The 21,230-nt window shown below is 39.6% G+C and overlaps 1 protein-coding gene across 3 annotated transcripts; it reads right to left on the reverse strand.

The window, feature by feature from the left end:
- Positions 1–983: 983 nt before the first annotated feature.
- Positions 984–20,055, reverse strand: ccnd2a (cyclin D2, a). Of its 3 annotated transcripts, none has more exons than XM_081356496.1 (6): positions 19,833–20,055; positions 18,945–19,065; positions 17,377–17,592; positions 13,525–13,684; positions 8,857–9,005; positions 984–4,448 (listed from the first exon to the last, which is right to left on the reverse strand). In XM_081356496.1, exons 1-6 carry the CDS (start codon positions 19,889–19,891, stop codon positions 4,272–4,274), a joined length of 882 nt encoding a protein of 293 aa, XP_081212622.1. In that variant the 5' UTR covers positions 19,892–20,055; the 3' UTR covers positions 984–4,271. The 3 variants fall into 3 exon arrangements, 2 of the variants coding, with proteins under 2 accessions (XP_081212622.1, XP_081212623.1); XR_014029415.1 differs by lacking the exon at positions 19,833–20,055 and adding an exon at positions 6,648–6,897 and having other exon boundaries at positions 4,107–4,448; positions 18,945–19,453; XM_081356497.1 differs by lacking the exon at positions 19,833–20,055 and having other exon boundaries at positions 18,945–19,357.
- Positions 20,056–21,230: the final 1,175 nt, after the last annotated feature.

The raw sequence follows: 21,230 nt of genomic DNA on the forward strand, positions 1-21,230 counted from the left end.
TAGCTGAAACATTATTAAAATTTATTTATATTTCTTGGCTGAAATAATCGTTGCTTGTTTTAATAAAATGTTATTTGTTAAAACCAACTCTGTTGCGTAAGTTTGTTGATAAAGCTGTCATAGCTGATTAAGTCATATACATATTTCCAGTGTGTTTCAGATTTGTTTTGCAGTTTTGTATGCACCAGCTCAACCGAATCCTTGAAAAGATCCGACTCAAAAGAATGATTCTTTAACGAATCGGACATCGCTCACCCCCTGACTGAAGCTTGCAGTGACTCATTGGCGCCAGTGGCGCGTGGCGGGCTTTGAAATTTGATAACGTCTGTCTGTCACGGTTTTCTTTTGGACTGCATCTCATTGGCATTACATTGACTCGACATAGGAATTTTATTTTAATTATGATGTTTTTAAGCACTCACCAGCTGTTCCTCGGTAGTAAAATATAAACATTTTCATCACAGTACAGTAACGTTACTGAAATAAGAAGAGGAGGCGGAAATACTTCTTTCATGGTAAGTTTATTGACCTTAGCATACAGCATGTCCTCTCCTTTAACTTCATTCATGCTCTCAATGACAAATTATTTGAGTTCAACAGAAATCCAAAGAATATCCACAGAGTTGCCAAGCCCTAATGACTTTACCCTATAATTCATCTCTTATAAATCAGCTGTAACAATTTCCAACGTATTTAAGTTATAATTATTTAGCGGATAATTATGTAAGGAAACACGGTTGAATATAAAAACTCAACCTGTTCAAATGTGTACTTTTCACCCAGTCTGTCTGATTATCCACACTCAACCTTTACAGTCATTCTCTACCAGGTTATAACATGCTGGATAGATTCCCATTGTTATTTTCACCATTAACATTGCCAATAAAAGGTTAAGAATAACATAGGACCAACATAGCACCACACTCTTTAAAGCAGATATTTATTCAACAGAGGTTGTGCAACAGACATAACTGAGGTACACGATATGGTTATAGTGGAGGGAGGAGGCCTTTACTCGTTGTTGCTTATTTTATATTTACAGGTTTATATTCACTGAAATGGGCAGGGTACACAAGACATTGGCAGTCGTTTGTCACCTCCTCCATCCACTATTTCTGACGTCCAGGTGGGAGCCTTGTAAGCTTTCTATTCATCTACATCGAAATTCAACTGTATTTACTACATCAGACATATCATAACCTCTTCTATGTGCTGTCCTTTCCAGGTTCCCGAAAAAACTGTTGTGAGTTGTGTGAGGTAATGGAAAAAGTATTTATGTCCAGTAAACCTGAGGTATAGAGATACCATACTTACAGAATGTGACAGAGAAAGAAGAGGAGGAAAAGACTAAAAGGTAAAGACACATGCCTTTATAAGAGCACACTGTACAAAGAGCATTTCCAGTCGAATACTCATTTCATGTTCTTCTTTTACCCTCTACTTCTGTATTCTCAAAGTATTCTGTAAGCAGTAAAATAATTATAATACAATTGTTTATAAAATAGCAGCACACTGATGTGACATCACAACTATGTAATGTTATTTTTGTGTATAAGATGAAACAAACAAACAAAAAAAATCATAGCTTTTTAGCAGCGGAAAAAACAATAATAACTCAATAACAATATTGACACTTGATTGATGTCTTCACACCCTTTCCATCTCATCACTTTGGAATACAGTATCATACCCCTTAATGAACGTAACTTCAGTCCATATTCAAAGTCAAACGACATAGCCACCCATACAATCTGTTAACAGTACTGTAATTCATTTTCAGAGCAGAGCTGGGAAAATATTAAGACAGACTAATTTAATACAATGAGATTGACAGGGGTTTTGGTGTGAGGATGGAGGAAACGTGACTTGTGAAACTCAACCATCACTTAGAACTGTTTCTCGGCAAAGGAAACGTACGAGTACACGCAGACATCTCCTTTACACACAGAAAGACATGCATACAAACACACACGCATATGTAGACGGACACAAACCTAAGCTCGACTGCCCCTTTTCAAGGTAAGCTATGAAAATTCAGCATTGAAAGCCGTTCTGTGCTGATGCTGCACCCTATTTTTGGACACTGTGTAATGACTTTTGGAAGTTTTCAAATCCCATGCCAGTTCAACCTTTGGAAGCAGCATATTTTGGATGGCTTGGTAGTGGATCTTATGCTTAAGCTCTGCAAAACAGGGTGAAAGTCTACATCAGACTCAAGGCACTATATAAAAAACATTTCTGCAATGGTGCAGTTGCACAAGTTAATCTTTTCAAATTTCAAGAAAACTGCCCTTGGAGCGTGCAAACCAACAAACAATTTTATTTTCTTCCATTTTGATCTGTTTCCTGTCTTTTTGTTGTCTGGTTTTTGGTCTTTTTTTATTTTGTCGAATTAATTTGCCTTATTATTTTGTTGCTGTTGTCATACATTGGTTTCCAATGCTTTAACGCTATAATGAACCGAACATGCCATGATCAAAACATGGGAAACCAGCCCCCCAAAAAAAAAAAAAAAAAAAAAGAAAGAAAAAAAGACCCCTTAATCATAACCATTTGTTATCCATGGCAAATACGCTCTCTAAACTGACACCGATGGAGTAACCTTCCCCAGTTATGAGCTGGCAGTATCAATGAAACTGGTTTAGATACTGGTCTGTAATTCAAACACGAGACACACACAAAAAAAAAAAAAAAAAAACCTAAAGGACAAACAAATAAACTGACAAATAGATTAAAGATCTTAAATATTAGGTGATTTATGGAAACCATAATAGCTGTTGTTTCTCCTTTGGCCTCCTTTCCTGCTTCTCCTAACTTCATATCATCATCCTCATCTCAGCAGCACGCTTCGCACCTCAAACTAACCAAGCTTCATCGTCATCATCATCCTCAATCATTCTTGCCTACACATTCCTTTACTGCTAATCAAATTTGCACACACTTGTTTGCAAACAACTCCATGACTCATCTCTCGGTCCCTGGTTGGACCAAACACAAATCAGCCAAAGGCTCCTTCAACACACTCGCAACAAAATACGTAATAACATAATAAACTGTATACAATACAACTGTAATATTTAGTGGGAGGTTGCCCCAAAGGACAACCTTACCCACAAATTTTAAAAACAACTCTTCTTGCCTTTAGAAGAAATGAGGGAACGTAGCCGTCTCTGTCCGCTCCCTTTTCTTGCCTCCTCTTGTTCTGTGCACTGGGTTGGGCTCAGCCCTCAAGCAGTTTCCAGGCCAGTAAATAAAAGCATTTAATATAAGGCACTGATACAGGAGGCCCTTGAAGCATCGTGGAATCATTTGCTATCCCTGTCCAGACCATGTGCCTACAACTGAATCCGTCTCTATGACCAAACACTTGCAGATAGATGATTAAACAAAGCCCACATGACTCACACAAGAGTGCCTGATATAGGGTAACTTGTACACGCTTGCACATGAGCCAACATACACCACACGTAAATGCATGCACACAAGCAGCTTGACAAAAGCTTATTTGAAGTGTCTGTAACTTTAGCATCAAGAGACAATAACTTGCTTGTTTAACAGGAATAATAATAATAATCATATTAAAGTTATATTAATAGTCTATTGTCGTGATATACGCCCCTGTTGCCCTAGCAAAAGAGCCCTGCGTTCTTAGCATAAGACTTGTGTCTCACCGCTCCTTTTTAATCCCCCTTTTCTGGTCCTAATGCACTCTTAGTACACAGCCAAGTGAATGGGTGCGTTCATTCAGCCTCATGGCACCTCAATGTGTGTTCAAGTTCAGGCATTCCAAAATGAACCAAAAAAATAAAAAATAAAAAAATCACAACAAAACAGGAAAAAAAAAAAACATAGCCCCACTTTTTGTACCCTTTCAAGCCAGTCTGATACAGTAGACTCTCTATTTTGAAAAGCCCTTTACGCTATCACTTTTGCTTTAAATATCATATTATTATGTTTACACAATCAAAAGAGTTTGCAAAATACTACACGCTTCCCTTCTAAGAGTCTGAGGCACCGTAGAGCTTTTTGCATCATTATCAAATCATTTTAAAAATATCTATTTTTTGTATCTAAAATAGCTTAGATTTTATTTTTAATTTTTTTTTGTCATTTACGGGAGTATTTTTTAATTTTTTTATTGGAAAATGAAGATAAAACTCTACAAAGACTAGCAAGCACTTTTTGTTGGGGTTGTTTGTTTTTTTGTCATTTTTGTTTTTTGTTGTTTTTTTCTTTTCTTGAAGACTGATCACAGCATTCCCGCAGCAAGCTCACAAGTTGATGTCTCGTACATCGGTTGGGGTGCTGGATTGGTCCTGGTCATCAAGTGCTTTACTGCGCGGGCCACCCTGTTCCTGCTGCTGCTGTTTCTGCTGCTGCCGGCGACCCTCCCTTAGGTTATTCATCAACACTCTCTCAATCTGCTCCTGGCATTCCTTTAACACATCCTGCAATGCATCAGACACATAACGTTAGACAAACAGGTCACTTACATCGCTGCAACGTCTGTACTTATCCAGAATCTCTTCATTAGTTGTAGTGTTAAAGCAAATTCACACTCAGTTAATGGTTTAGGTCAAACAACAAGATTTAACCAAAATTCTATCCCAGATTTTTCTGTCTACACCAAATATGCATCTAAAACAATAGAAGTTGCCCTGCAAGCAGAGAAAAAAAGCTCTACTACAGTCTCCTATGTTAATTACATCTATATCCCATGGATAAAACAAGGTAGTGTTTCACTTGTTTTTTTTAATACCCTTTCATTTTCACAACAGCATGTAATGACCTAAGGGAATCTCACTTGAGTCCACCAGAGTCTTCTTCCTGCTCTGTATAACTAAGAACAAACTACATTTTTTTTTTTTTTTTTTTTTTTTTTTTTTTTTTAGATAAAATATGAGAAATGCTTAATGCAACCCTGTGGGTGGCTCCAAAGAGCTTATGACATATTTAAAATGGCTTTCACACAGTGTCACCAAAATGAGCAATGATGCCCTCTAGTGCAACTAAATGGATACGGTGATCAAAGCTCTCCCTCCTATTTAGTGGGTATGTCTGAGACACAACAGGCATCTGTGGGAAGTTTGCTGTGAATGGCCCATGGGAAGGGCCTGTGGAGAATGTGTTGCTTGTGGAGAGGCTGCATTCCTTTGACATTTACTGCTAATTAAAAGCTGATGGGCCAAAGTCTGAAATTATGTTATGCATGGCTCTTGGGCCAGTCGAGTGTTTCTTGCCTGTAGAAGCAGTCTATCGTTTATAATTTATTTATTTTTATTATTGTTGAGGAATAGCTTAGTGTCTCTAGGTTGTTTTCTTTCATGTTGGATGACAATGCCACCATCCTTCTAGAGATCTCTCATTTCCCACCACGATGAGCCATTATTAGTCATGAAAAATAAATTCCTTCTAGTAAATTAACTAAAGCATAAAACATGTAAAGGAACTGCCTGTGTCTTACCACAAGAATGCCAGGCCCGACTTCTTAAAAGACCTTTCCCTGTGTGCTGGTCTTTATAGCTGCACAACCAAATTCATGCCAAGCCCCAAAGGCTTAATTCAGGCAACTCTAATAGCTTCAATGTGCGACTACTGATAAAACCAGGACTTGCTCTAGAAGAGCTTCTCAATGATTAGATCCAGAGGAGGGTGGCACTTGGTGAGCTGTAGGATGGAGTGGGTGGTCCCTGCTTAATCCAACCTTGCCCTGATCAAGAATAACTGACGGTTATTCTTGATCAAGAGGGTGTCTCTATCCCACCAGAGCATGGCTACGTTTATCAAAGTCAAACAAATGAATAAAAATCGGTCGAAACCTCAAGAAAGATGGTCTACTGAAGAAACAGCAGTTATTGTGATGCCACTCAGTGTGTGCCATCTTAGACAGAAAAAGCATAGAAGCATAAAGGGAAGACTTAAGTAGCAAAAAAAAAAAAAAAATGGTGTCTGTTTTTTAATGGGAAGTGAAAGCAAGGATTGCCGGGTTCAGAGCAAGGCCATCACAGCATTGAGAAATGAAAGGGATTAAGATGTCCCAGAGGCCTAATGCAAGAGGCCAGGGGGCCTAACTCATGATCTTATGTACCAAAAAAGCCTTGAAGTTCTTCTCTAAATAATTTGCAACTCTTCAGCTCCAAATAACATTTCGGTTGCAAATAACAACGTCCTTATGACATTATGACTTTAGGCAAAGGAGCATTCTCAGCATACCAGACCCAAAGTTTCTAACATTTCACCTACTTTTAGAAACTGCGGTATCTTAAAAGAGTTTTTACTGTGCACTTTCTCTTCCTGATTAGTTTTTATAACTGCAGATCTTAAGCTTGTATAAAGCTATATTATAAGTATTCTAGAGGAGCACAAGGACACAAATTAATGCCTCAACATAAACAAATCAGTCCAGGCCTCATTTAAAATAACTGATAACTCTGAGACCCTGGATGCCTACAACATCCCAAAGAGCATCATTTACTGTATTTACTGTAGCTACAGTAACAAACTACTAGTAACACCCAGTATCAGACAAATATTTAGTGTATTTGCTTCTTTCTTAGAGAGACCTTAGAGTGTTTGTGGAAACTTCAAGCCAATTTATCAGCCCTCTTGGTTTGGCATGCATGTGTGTACCTTACTGCTGTGTGTACCTTACTGCTGCACAGAGTATGCTTCACCAGGTGTGTCTTCAGCTACACACACATTCCAAGGACGACTGGAAGAGGCTGGCTGCCCCTATCATATGTCTACTGGAAACTACAGGCACTGGACACCACAAATGTCAGCAGGGTTCCTGGTTCCAGGCTGGCAGCATCGTTTGGCATTAGGTTGACTTTCCTTCATACTCTGTCTGACCGCTCACCTCCCAACCTCTGCCTCAATATGGAAGGTCCTCATACACTAAGGAAAGGTTTAGTACACAAAAACCTTGTTTATTGAAGACTAAGTTTTTCTACTTTACTTCTGCTATAGATATCGAGATAGGACCTCTAAGATCTTCTCAAAACAATAATGCAAAAACAATCCTAATTGGTAAAATTAGTTATTCGTTTAAGTTATCCCCCCCCCCCAACCTCAACCTGCTCCCGCTAAATTGTGTACACATTGTATTTTTTTGCCTTTTGAACTGCGGTATGTTTGTCTTATCTGAAGCTGCAGCTGTTTACCCCTTGTTGCTAGGTAACGGCAATCAAGAGAAGGCAGCAAAATGCATTACGTTGCCCGTCTCACTTTTATAGTTTGATTTTGTTTCTAAAGAACGGGGGAGTCTATGTTTGCAGTGCGGCAGTCCCGCTTGTCAGGAAAGTGTGTTAGAACATATACAAACAGACAGTTTTACCGAATGATATGTCATTAATAGCCTTTCACTTCCATGATTTACTACGATTACATTCATATCAGCAACCTACCGTACGGGAGTTCACATGAACCATACCCCACTAAAGTGGACTCAGGTTCAGTTTGTGGGTGCGAAACCAGAAGTGCTAGAATAAAAGCACTTTAAGATATAGCAGACATACCTGTAGCACTGCTAGCAATAACCCTTACACACGTGATTCCATAATGTCACAATAAAGATACTGTTGCAGTAGCATATAAAAAAGTCAGTTTGCATCCTTGGCAAGACAAACTGTTTAATTGCCTTCCTTTAAGGGACAGTTCACCCAAACATTTTAATTCTGTCATCATTTGCTCACCTTCATGTCATTCCAAGACTATATGTCTTTCTTCTGAGGAACACAAAAGAAGATATTTTGAAGAATGTTGGTAACCAAATTATTTAGTAATTTTTTTGCAAATAATTTACCATTTACTTCCACTGGATAGATAAAAACACTGAGACGTGTCTCAAAATATCTTTTTTTATGTTCCACAGCAGAAAAAAAAAAATCATACAAGTTTGAGGGTCAGTAAATGATGAAAGAACGTTCATGTTGGGTGAACTATACCTTTAATTTTTCTTTAGGCTTTATAGCTCAGTGCGAGCAGGGTAGCGTGCATACACCCTACCTGCATGTTTTCAAAGGTATGGCTTGTTGGCATCCAGCAATGTGACGAGTTGTTCATGGAGCAGGCAGTTCATTCCTTCTGCCCTGGACCTCACACTCCTCAGACACTGAGCACCTTTACTGCTGTGGAGGACTATTTGTTTTTCCTCTGCTATGGTGCACGACTTCACACACCACATGCCGGGGCAGCAGTCATTCTACCAGCAGCAGTGCACTCTAGGGTATCTTGGGGAGTTGACCTCTTCAGGTCAGGACAGTAATTCAATGTGTTTCCTGGGTTATTCTCTTAATCCTAATTTTCTATTCTCTTTGGCTTTTACTTTCCCCCCTAAAGAGATAATAAAGGACCTAAAAGAAACTAAATGACCAGGAGGTGGTCCCTCGTGCGACAGTATGTGTGAATTTGTATGCAAGTCATTTGCATAAAGCCATAGTATCCCTGACACATTCCCCTAGCCCTGCGGATTCTCTCCTTACAGTCTCACAGTCAGGGTCAATCCCATTTCATTTCCAGTAATTCAGTGGCTGAATGTGAAATTGAATTGGAGCTGGACCCAAGCCCATTGAGTAAATAGGGGAAATGCACAGCCTCCTCTTACAGTCCTACAGGCACAGCAACACTTATCCCACAGATTGCCAATAGCATAATCCTTGGTAAAAAACAAGGAATCTTCTTATCATGGTCGCTGTTTTAAATTAGAAAGCATCCCTATATGATCACTCCACTTTAGAATATAAACAAACTGTGAGGTAATCTGTGTAGCACACTGGCCCGCATGTAAGTGCCATGTATCATGACTCATTAAAAGATGCATTAGTAAAATATATATGTCAAAGCAACAATACTCACAACTTCTGTGTTTGTGATCTTGGCGAGCAACTCTGTAAGGTTGTCTCCCCACAGTGAGCGGTTAGTGCTGTTGAGCTGCAGGCCACAGATAGCCGCTGCCACACTGCCCGTTGCAATCATGGATGGAGGGGACATGGCAAAGTTGAAATCTGAGGAAAGAGCAGACCAGGCCAGATCGGTCAAACTTTGAGTTCATAAAAATGTACTTTATCACACTTATACAGTATTTTGAATAGTAATATCAGATATTATTAAATTGATACAAAAATAACCAAAATCATAAACACAGATAAATGAAGACCCTTTCCATTAGGTCTGTGCACAGTCTTTTGCTAATGACTGCAGCCCAGGATAATGAGGGTTCACTTGGCTTGAAAAGAATCTGAAAAGCACCCCACCCCCATCCCTCTCCTCCAGTCACCCTTTGCAGATCGGCCCCTTTTCTTCCAGCTCCTAAGTAAATCGTGTGCTCCCTGAAAAAAAAAAAAAGAAGCCCTATAGCCTTTGGAAAGGATGGAATAAAGAGCCACAGTCCCCCTGCCAATGCTCACTGCTGTAGGTCCTTTTTCCACGTGTGGTCACAGGCGTACATCTCAAAGACCAATAACCTTGTTAGCTTTCTCACTGTCATTCATAATGCAAATAAGACAGCTTGTGAACGGGCCTGAAACCCCAAAAGACGACTGACTGCAAGAAGGGGGAGAAAGAAAGAGGAAAAGAAAGACCCAAACAACTTAGGCTGTCTGCCCCCTGCCTCATTGATTTCCATCTTTCTTCTTTTTCTACGGCTCCCCCTCTCCCTATTTTCAGACTGTTTTTCAACACTTTTTTACTTCAGACACAGACCCCTAAAGTTGAATAGCATACATGTCATTGTTGTTACAACAGCTCGAGATTTGTGTCAGCGTTGCTGCTATCTTTTGGCATATTGAGTGTGGCCACTGGTGGACGTGGGTCTAGTGAGCAAGAGAGTGTGGCCTCTTTGTCCGAAATCATCACCTCATCTCATCCAACTGAGAGATGCAACATCAAGTCCTCTCTGTGGATTCCAATTCAACCTGACAGCCGCACAAAAGATGGGTGTTGGGGGAGGGTGTTGTTGGGTTTTAGACAGCAGGGGCGGCTGAGGGGGGCACTAAGCATCATTCTTTAATCAGTGTCCAGACCTTCGTAAGGTTTTGGCAGAAGAAAAGACCCTCCTACCCACCTCATTCCCCCCATGCCATTCCTCTGATGCAGGGCCACCTCTGGGCTCACGGTCCCACACTCCCTGGCAGCCTTTGCATTACCATATTGCCATATTCAATTGCAAAGCAAACTGTGTGTGATGGCTCTGAGGGTGATTTTTCTTCCCCTTTCTTTTTAGGAAAAAAAATCAAAGCCCTGGGCCCTTTGATAACTGACGAGCATGCCTTCATTGCCTTTTTAACATTCAAAGCAAGCCATTTTCTCATTTTGCGGCTCAGTGTTGACAAATAAATGAACTTATTATACACTCTTCCCTTTGTAGTTTTTGCCGGGCCAGACAAAAATGTATTAAAAGACAAGTTCTGGTCAAGCATAAGAAGACAAAAACCGCATTGCAACTCTTAGGTCTTTTGGGGCAGGGAGAAAAAACAATGGAAAATAGATGCCCACACACAGCCTGCGTGTGCTGAGTGGGTTGCAATCTGATTTTTCACACTCTAGACAAGACAAGTTTGTCGGGGTAACAAGGGTATGCGCGTGCTAGTGGCAGAGCTGGATGCTCTGGTTTGTGAGAGTGGTAAGGGAAGAATGGATGTATTCTGCACGCCTTCATTGATATTCATGCTGAGTATAAACAGTGTATGTAGCTGAGTGGTGACGCCTGTGATGGAAGGCTCCTAGTAAGCGGCGGCTGGCTGGCCTGGTATACCAGCCTCTCACCCCCTTCAATGGACCATTCTCCTGCCCTCGCCACACTGCATCCCCAGAACTGTGCCAACACAGCAAGCTCCTTGGTGGGTGCAATGTGCTGTGTACGCATTTAACTTGTAAATTAATTAAACGTCCGGAAAGTTGAGGAACGGCCAAAGAGACCGATGATTTGAGGGGCAATAAATCAAGTGCCAGGCTTTCATGCAGATGCACAGGTTTCCCTTTACAGAAAGTCTCGTTTTAAGTCTCGTCATGTTCGACCTGCCTGATAAAGATCAAACGTAAATATGAATTGGGCATCACAGTGTAACGCTTAGATAAATGGTAAAGCATGTAAGTGAAGAACTTAAAGACAGAGTTACTAAAAGAGTAGACATGTACAGTAACAAATATTCAAATAAGCGTTAACTCATTGGCACTTTTTTGTTACAGTTTTTAAACCTACAAAACAGAATTTAAAATGTTTTTTTTTTTACTCTTAGCTATGTTGTGTCTCATGATGAGGCTTAAAGTAATTAGATATCTGCAGGTCATGTCTGGGACATTCGTGTATAACATTACTTCATAGAAATGTATTACATTATCTGTCTATTGTCTTTTTTTTTTTAAATCTGTCACAAATCTTCAACAAAGTAAATTCATAATCAAAAGTGGCGTGTCGGTCTGCCCTGTCAAACCATAGTAAAACAGATTAATTAAAAACAGGAACACTCTTTGACTGTTAAAATCCTGTAACAACTTGTTTCAGTCTTGCTCCAGTGCTGAGTCTTTAGCAACAGCAGTCAGGCCGGTGTGGGAGGAAACAGAGCCTCTTGAATGAGAAATGACATGAATATGACGTTAAATAGATTTAATTAATCGTAGAATGAATTTTCTGCCCTACTGAACTCTCCACCAGTCACTAGTAATTTAACCATCTGAAGAGTGGCAAGATGATCTCTACCTACAAAACATATTTGCTGCTGATATCATAGCATATGATAGTCTGTTATTATACATCTACAGACAATCTACGATGGAAAAGTAAAGGGGGTGCTGGGTGTTTAACTATAAAATGGGGTATAATCACGTTTAATGAGCTTGTTCCTGTGTAGGCCTTCGACAGACTGCCCTCCGGAGAAACGCTTTATCGTGTGCTCCTTCTGCACTGACCCTTACATGCCTCTGCATATGAAATGGAGGGTTGTTCCTTTTGTCTCCTTTCTTGCGGTCTCTAGCCAAGCCTTCCAGCTATTTGCATATCTCTGAAAGGCCCCTCCATGTTATTAATTAATACTGAACTGGTCTACTCTGCCTGACCAAATCTCACAGAGTGCTCTAAACGGAACTGTTTTATCAAAAGCAAAGCACCATTAAAAATTAGCTGTCGTCTTTCCACACTCTTCTCTCCTTTCTCATTCAGATACAGGGGCCTTGATTTATGCATGTCTCAGAAAAGAGGGCGACGCTGAATTCTCTGCAAAGAAAGCAAACTGTACAGAGAAAAGAAAAGCAGCAGTCAGGGCATCTGCCCGGCAATTAAAATCTTTTGGACACCCCTCGAATCTCTGTTGTTAAACTAGTAACTAATTTGTGTATTGCTTAAAACAAGAGATTTAACAAAAGAGGTATGTTGCACTGCATCTGCAATTTTTCGGCATCTAAAAACCAAGTTATTTTGTTAAACCATTCATATTATCCCAGCTATCATCAATGCTCAACCTGCCAATTCAAACCAGTTTCTATGGATTCTGTTTATGCCAGAGCAGTTTCACAACAGATCTATATCTATTGCAAAAACCAACAGCAGAATCAAAAGCTCCATGTTTAAAAGACCAGCCAGATCCTCCTCCTATTCCCTCTCCCATCGTATGCCACTGTCCCAAAGTCAGAGTCACTCCTGAGGTTCATGGGGAGCTGAGCAACCCCAGGGAGGAAGAGAGAAGCCTGAGGGAACAAGGGTGGTGCACTGGATCCCATTACCGCCTATGGTGATGTTCAGTACAGGCTTGGCTGGGAGAACCAGCCCCACAAAGGCTCCTGATTATGGGAAAGTCGTCATGCCCTGGAGCATCTGGGAGGCGTGAGAAGAGGGGATAAGATATGAAAACATGACATGCTTCACTGTTTGGCTCGGCTGGAACAATACACTCCTCACGTTTTCTCACCCTCCTCTCATCTCTATGTTTGATCTCCTAAAGGTGGTCCATCTCTAAGAGCAGGAACAGCCTAACCAATGGCTCAACAGCACACAGGAATGTCCTTAACTATACAACTGCCTTTTGAAGTGTCACTGCATTCAGGGTTAGCCACTGATATGCCCACCAAACATACCAAGCAAACACATAAGGCTTCCAGTGAAATTCTCTCCATTACACGTCGCTATTTCAGTCCACATAGTTTCTCATGAATGTAATGAGATGGCATCTGATAATTTGCCTGCAACAAGAACCTGAATAAAGTTGCCATAGATACTAAACCCACAGAAGTCGGCTTTAATTTCAAGTTTTGCGAGGAACAAACATGGATCTTGCAACACATCACTTATTGAAGTGATGATGCAAGGTATCAACACCAACTTGACTAGGCAGTGGATCTTTTATCACTCATACTTAACACCCATGGAAGACACATACAAGTTGACACTCTACTAAGTTAATGTACAAATGCACGTTGAGAAGATTTAATTTGAAACGAGTGGGATGAGTTATATTGAGCACTGTACAAATTAGGAGTTAAGATGCTTTGCGGGCATTATTTATTTCTTAACATCTACATTGAATACACTACCTGTTGCACAAAGGGCGATGAAAGTCTGCACATGTTTACGGATCAGGTCCAGCTTATCCTCAGGCAGTGGAAGTTTCCTCATAATGTGTTCAATAAAGTCATTGGGAGTGACAGCAGCCAGGTTCCACTTCAATTTGCCCAGGACAACCAGCTCCCATTCCTGTAAAAAGGTTTGAGGAAAGAAGCAAAATCACTATGGATCCAAACCTCAAGAATTGTGTGATCTGAATCCATTTGCAGTATTTGAGGTATTAAGATATCAGTGTTTTTGCACATTCAACTGGAGTGACAAATTGCATCCTCAGTAGCTTCCTGTCAATATTTGTTTTCTTTTGATACACTAGACGTTGACAAGATCTAAATATCATTTTGTGAAGACACTGGATGTTGGGGTAACATTCTATATCAACCATTCAGACAAAAGGTGTAAAAAAATTATTTACTAGAGATGAGGTACTTAATAGGTTTGTACTATAGACCTTATGCGCCAGAGAAACGTGCTCGCAGCCATCTTTAGAATTTTGTCTTTGAACTTAAGTTTTTGCGGTAGCTTTATATATTTCCAAGGCATTGGTGAAGTGGATTTACTTATTGTAGAGTTAACTAAAGTTATCATGAGCATTGTAATGTTTTAAGTGGATGTCATAACATATGTCAGTAGACCAGGAAGATTTAAAAAATGAGTGGTTCATTCATAAGTCTGTAAGATCTTACCTCCATGCTGTGGAAGTACAAAACAAGCGCAGCACTGAAAAGGGGCGGGGCTACATAAGGTCTATATGTTTATAAATGAACTCCGCTGTTATACATTCAAAATTTTGTTGCTATACATTTAAACCAGATCACACAAAATCTAGCCTCAGTACAGCTCTGGGACCTCCACCAGGGCATGGTTTGGCCCTGGCTATGCAAAGCTACAAGCGGAAACCCTGAAAGCTAAAAGGCTGAATGCAGGCACACTTGAGTAGAAAAATGGGTCACTCAGATTGCCTTGTCACTTCACAGAGACTGTCCAGCATCAGGTACTTTCCTCCTTAGCATATAAACATTATTCTGAGTTTGTTTTATAGTGATCTGTCCAGTCAGAAGAGGCCGAAGTAGACATAGTTAAATATTGGACCTGTCATTAGCCCATTTGCAACCACAAACACACTCATAAAAACATTCATTTGTAGCCTAGTTGTATTTAAAAGGCTTGTAATTAGATTTAGCTGTAACCTCAATGGAAAAAACAAGGCTCAATTATGACCTTGAGTGTGACTGTTCAACACTGCTGATGATACTATTTCGTCTTTTGGGGGCACTCTTGATGCATAACATGAACTTGCTTTGACCTAACTCACAATGACGAATGTAAACGTAAGATGCTCAGTCATTTGGTTTCAGTCAAGAAGATAGCATCCTTCAAATAACCACTCCCCCTTCCAGTTTGAGCTGGGGTGAGTAACGGGACCAAATGACTAATTGGGGAAAACTTGCATTTGCTGGGACAGTCCTAATGACTGAGCACTCGCTCAAATGGAGGTAGTTTTCTCCACAAATGAACCACATACACTTTATTCATGAGAAGGCCAAATATCATTGTCATTACATTCTGAGACATACAGTATAGCCTTTACAATTGCTATAAAGCACAGACAAAAGATTACGCTGAACTTATACCCCTGCAACAGCTTTCTTAGTGAGCAAGAACACAATGGCAGCCATCCGCTGATGCATGATTTCCCCACTTCCTCTCTTTGCTGGATTTCACTGGTAAGTGACTCACCCAAAAGTACAAACAGCTACATGTTCCTGACTGTTCTCTCCTCAGGGGAGGTGCCTGATGTGAACATGAAGCCATGATGACATGTTGGAGCCACAGTCGCTCAAAACCATTGACTCCTGGTACACCAAGAGGGGTATGATGGAATGTAAACTATGAGCAGAGGCGTTCTCCAAAAGAAAACCAATTACATGCTAATATGAAAATGAGCCTCTGCGTTCTGTCACTTTGGATCTGTAAGGTTTGGGCAGCAAAAATATGCATGTTCATTTTGGTGTGTTGCTTTGTTCTTAAAGGGAAAGTTTACCTCAAAATGAAAATTGTGTCATCAACACAATAAAAAGGTATTTGGAAGAATGTCTGTAATTTTCATACAATGAATGTACATGGGGTCAAATCAGTGTTTTGGAACCCATTCACTTCAACTGGACAAAAAACAGCTGAAACATTCTTCAAAATATCTTATTTTGTGTTCTGTAGAAGAAAGAAAGTCATACAGGTTTGGAACGAAATGAGAGTGAGTAAATGATGACAGAATTCTCATTTTTTTTGTTACTGTACTAATTAAGTGCAGGGACAGTTTTGGCAACTATAGAAGGCCCAAAACTACATAATTATGTATTAGCAAACGATTGAGTACTGTATTTGTGTACATCTCCATCTTTGGTCATATTCTGAGCACACTATTGAACCCTTATGAGGCCATAAATGACCACAAACACCATATTTAACTTTAGGACAACATATTGTCTTCTGTGGCGATCAACTCAACAGTCCAGTGTCACCTCACCAGTGCACTGATGCCAGCCCTATACTTAATGTGACACTCTTGCAACACAGCCTTGATGCAGGAACCCACTTCCTCCTTTTGGGCCCTCCAGTCGTATACCTCCAGGCTGTCACTGCGGTTTCATTTACAAGAACTTCTTGCCAGCTAACGAGGACAAAAATGTAAATGTGACTGTGACAGCTGATATTCAGTTTCCTGCATCTGTTGGACTTTGCAGACCAGCAGAAGCTCCACAACAACAACAACAAAATAACACTAGGCCAGGCTGAAGAGCAGCAATTTACTGACAATTTATGAATAAATTAATTTTCTATCTTTGGCCTGAGCTACTGAAACACTGCCCATTTCCATCAGAAATACAATGCTGAATCAGTAAGAGCTGAGGAAAAACTCACAAAGTGCAGGTGTAACATCAAATGTTTTTTATGCCACACTGTAGCCTACTGTTTTTCCCCCCTTGACACTGAGTAATGAGTGATTTAACAGCATATTTAGCTTTCATGTCTACAGTTTTTCCTCTAAATCAATTATTTACTCATATAGTTAACCTATGCAAATTGAAATGAGAAGAAGCTGAATGACGATATTCCAAAGATGAAAAGTTAGTCAATAGACTGTATCTCTCATTTGACAATTAAGGTGATGATACATGGGGCAACTTTTTGAGCAACGTTGCTGGGCAATGTTACCATCAACCGGCAACCAGGTGAGACACAGGGCCCATGACCGATCTAAAGTATTCAGATCGAAATTTGTAGCCCATTCTCAATGGGAAATTTCCCAAGCAACATCGGTCGGCAACATTGTTCAAAAAGTTGCCCCATGTATCATCACCTTAAGACTATATTCAAATAACTTATACCTAGCACAACAGTACCTCAGCCCTGATGTTGCTGTGGGTTGCATATTTGCCACTAGATGGCGTAATAGCCCTGTGATGCATGGAAACAGAATCAAATACCCTTTAGTTGATATTTGAATGTGGAGAACATCCATCAGACGCAGAATATTCTGTCAAACATAACCTAGTCTTTGCTTTAGACTACTTTTAATTCTTATGTGGCTGATTTTTAAACATACACAATATGAAAAATAATTCCATCAAATATTACAGTGGGCTACATTCATTTTTAAATGAAAATTAAATAAGTGGGATGCATTAAAAATATTTAGTGTATAACAGCAGTATGCAATTCACATTTGGGGGAAATTGTGGAGAAAGTATGTAAACAATTATCTAGTAGATACAGATAGGTTAGTAGGTTTTTGGTATGTAAAGAGTTTATTTGGTGCTTACCAGCAGTTCCTGCGGTCTGATTGAGTTATCAGTATAGATGCACAGCTTCTCTGCAGTTAATGGACGCGTCTCTTTCAATTTAGACGCAAGAAACATGCACACTGCTCCGAGCAACTGCAAGTTACATTTTCTTGTTGGTACCACCGCTAAAAATCGGTCCAAGTAGTTCATAGCCAGTGGAAAAACTTCTTCCTCGCATTTCTGTTCCTCGCAGACCTGGAAAGGGCAGGGCATAACTTAATCAGTTCAGAGGAAAAGATGCACGTGGCGCAACAAAATTAGTCTAATTTATGACTCACATTGTCTATATATATATGTAAAATAACTATCAAGAAAAAACGAAATATGTCGTACTGTCCATCAGTGGCATAGATATGAGGTTGTAAATCGTTACGGTAACATTAGAGACTGATTCCAAAAAAACGTGCAATTCCTGTCTTGTCGTGGTTATACATGTATAGGATGAAAAGGAGACTCAAACATCTTTGTCAATAGGCACACATTCCTTTGGTTCATTCAGTAAGAAATGAATTCAAATCACAATCACCCGAGCCAAAAAACACCCATGCTACACAGTACGGGATCTGTTTTTTTAATTCGTCATATTTTCATAAAATATTTAAAAATATAAATAAATTGTCTACGTCCACTATTCATACCTCTAAATATTCACCAACCCCTTTTACATCATTCCCGACAATTGACAAGATATTAAATCGATGTTTTATATGATAAAAACGAGATTTTTTAAACGAAGCATGCGGTCTTAGATGAGTGCGTCACCATCGGACCGAAATATGTTTTTCAAAAATTTATATAAATTCTCCTGCTCAATTCACCTGAAAATTTAAGACATGAAAATAAAGCTAAGGTCCTCATCTAACGTTTCCAACACTCAAAGATAAGAAATATGAAAGATTCCGACAAAAAACGAACTTAATTCCAAGGCTATAGACTTCGATAAGCATGGGTTAAGAAACAGCACGGCCCTCGCCCCTTCCGCAACCATATATTTCAAAAAATTGTACAAAATTATAGAAAAGTAATTCCCAATATATTCAACCATACTTATAAACCTTAGACGCTCATCTATCAAGTAATACACATGTAAAGAGTTGTTATGATCATTTTGTTGCGATAAAGTTGTTGTGAAAGAAAAACCAACATGGCGATGGTTAAATGTAGCTCAGCGGCAAGCATTGAAGTGCATACGTGTGCATGGAAATATTTATCCTAAAAATAAATAAATAACATTAAGCACGATTCTGTCCACTGTGTTGACGGAACCAAAAACTTTCAGAAATATGCGCTTATGATCAGTGACATATGTCGATAAACCTCCATCCCCCTGCAAATCTTATCGTGAACTTGGTCCAAAATCAGCGCTTATGACTGCAATAAAATAAATAACCCGACAAAATCGGATCTGTCCTTTCGGAAATATTAAAGTAGCTCCTTTAGTTGCATTCCACAATGCTTAGGCTACATGACAGAATACAGGAGAAAACACTTTGCAAGACGTTTTGAAGATACGGCGTAAGCACGGAAATGATCGGAAATGTACAAACCTCTAGCATCCAAGTTGCCACCATCCTGCGCATGAAGGGCTGAATGTCTTTCTGAATGCATTTAAAATATGAACACTGGGGAAGAAACCTCTCTTCGATGGTCAACAAGCTCTGTAGTACCCTGTCATCATATAGAAGATTCGGGTCAGGACGGGCTCTTACAATGGTGTCCATTTCGAGACAAAGCAGTTCCATGATTGTTAAAGTCCTTTTCGATCGCGAATATGCCTACCAACAGTAAATTATAATGGTTGCGAAAGATCAAAAAGTGCAGAAAGGACTTTTCGGACACATAAAATCAGTTTACAAGGCTGTCCAGGTTAGTCCTGATCCCTTTGCAAACTTTTCCCCACTAGTCTCTTTCTCTGCTCTCTCGCTGCAACATTTGAGATCTGCAGATGTAAGTCTGTGACGCAAGGCAAGCTTCACAAGCAGATCTTATTATTGGCCAGAGGCAGCATGCTCGGTCTTCCTCTCCTTTTCCTCCCCTCTTGCTCTTGTTATCATATAATCAATAGACTCCACAAGATGGACAGAAAGACAATATTGGCTGGTATTATGATTCATACAAGACGTTCATCCTTAGTTAACTCACTCATTCATAGCCTACATACGCGACTATTTTAATGACGTTGGATAAACATTAACATAAACACACTGCACCCAAGGAAATACCCAACTTTAAATGGTATCTCGAAGTGTTCTAAAACGTCATTGATTTATTTATTTTTATGCATGCTATCAAATGATATGCATATGCTTGATCAATGATGTCAGGCAGAAATTTGCGCAAATTAAGCCAATTAATGGTCAAAAACTTTTCTTTTTGACTTGAAGGACACCAAAACGTCACCTCGTCATCACAAAGTAGAAATAGAACTATCTTACATGAAGCAGCAACGCCTGTGGTCAAAGAGATAGCTTTCTAGGAAATGCAGCGAAAGCATGAAGCAACGCTCTCTGGTTAGAGATAGCAGCTGCAATGATAGTTATTCTCTTGAGCTGCCTCCAGTGTATTATATAAAGCATTAGCTATAGTCTCTATTTAGGACCGAAAAGCCAAGCCTCAAATGGAGATGTGAGCATTCCAAAATTGTGTTCTGCTATAACCTAGCCTACCTAACATGCAGGTGACGGATTTCAACAGCCCATAACGCACTCATTTAGAAAGTAATTTAAGTTGCAAATGAGACATAGCAGTTTAACGTTTCGTATAATAGGGGAATTACAATTAAATGGCGCTAATGTGTTTTCAGATACCTTAAAGAGAACATCTATAGTGAGTGAGTTATTGATCGAGGTGCATCACGAGGTTCTCAAGCCTGTTAGTGATTCTGAAGAACTCAACAGACCGCAGCTATGTAGGCTACTTTTGCAACAGTTGCTTCGTTTCAACACATTTTAAATATGATAGGAAATGTCTCTTTAAAATCTTTTTTTCTCTCTCTCTTTCTCTCTCGCTGTAGATTGTTTCCCTCCCCTTGTTAATTTGCATAGCCAATAGTTCTTCTGCGCGCTTTCGGATTGTTACTGGGCAGACTTTGTTTGAGAAGTTCACCTTCTAAAGCCCAGAGAAACCTAATCTATTTTACCGATCACCTAATGAATGATGCTGCTTCACAGAGTCTGCCGCACGCAGATGCCATGAATACATTAATACAAATCTACAGCATTTACAGCAATACAATCCGAGGGATGCTTTGAGATCTACCCATAGATCTATCAGATCTATATTCCATCTGATAACAATTCATGCAGGGCAAATAAAGCAATACAATTTAAATAATATATAGCCTAGGTCACAATTTTCAAAAGTTAATCAGCCCATAAGTTTCTATTTTTTATAACAGTAGACTTTAGCTTATTACCTGATCAAACGCAAATAGGCTATTATAAATCTAAATGAACAGAGCAAGCAAACATGATGCATATCAGCAACAGCATCAAATGTAGGTATAATTATGCAAGTCCAGTGACTTGAATGCTGAAACATGTAGTCATTTCATTTCCTTCTTAAAACATCCGCGTTCCTGATGTAAACTGCAGGGTTGCCCACAAGCACCCGACACGTGAAATTTCAGTAATGCAGGACATCATGAGTGGGTCTCATCGTTCCAAATGCCGCATTAATTGATTCAAACAATGAGGGCTACGAGACATTATAACATCAAAGATGCATCCTTTTTTATTGAAACAATATAAAGCTTTCTTTTTCTATCGCACTGAGTGGTTATCATTCAAATGTTCTTTAATAAAACAATAAGACGTTACTCAAATTATCCGCAT

Source organism: Scardinius erythrophthalmus (assembly GCF_964197995.2).
Source record: "Scardinius erythrophthalmus genome assembly, chromosome: 24".
In the NCBI taxonomy this organism is placed as follows: domain Eukaryota; kingdom Metazoa; phylum Chordata; class Actinopteri; order Cypriniformes; family Leuciscidae; genus Scardinius; species Scardinius erythrophthalmus.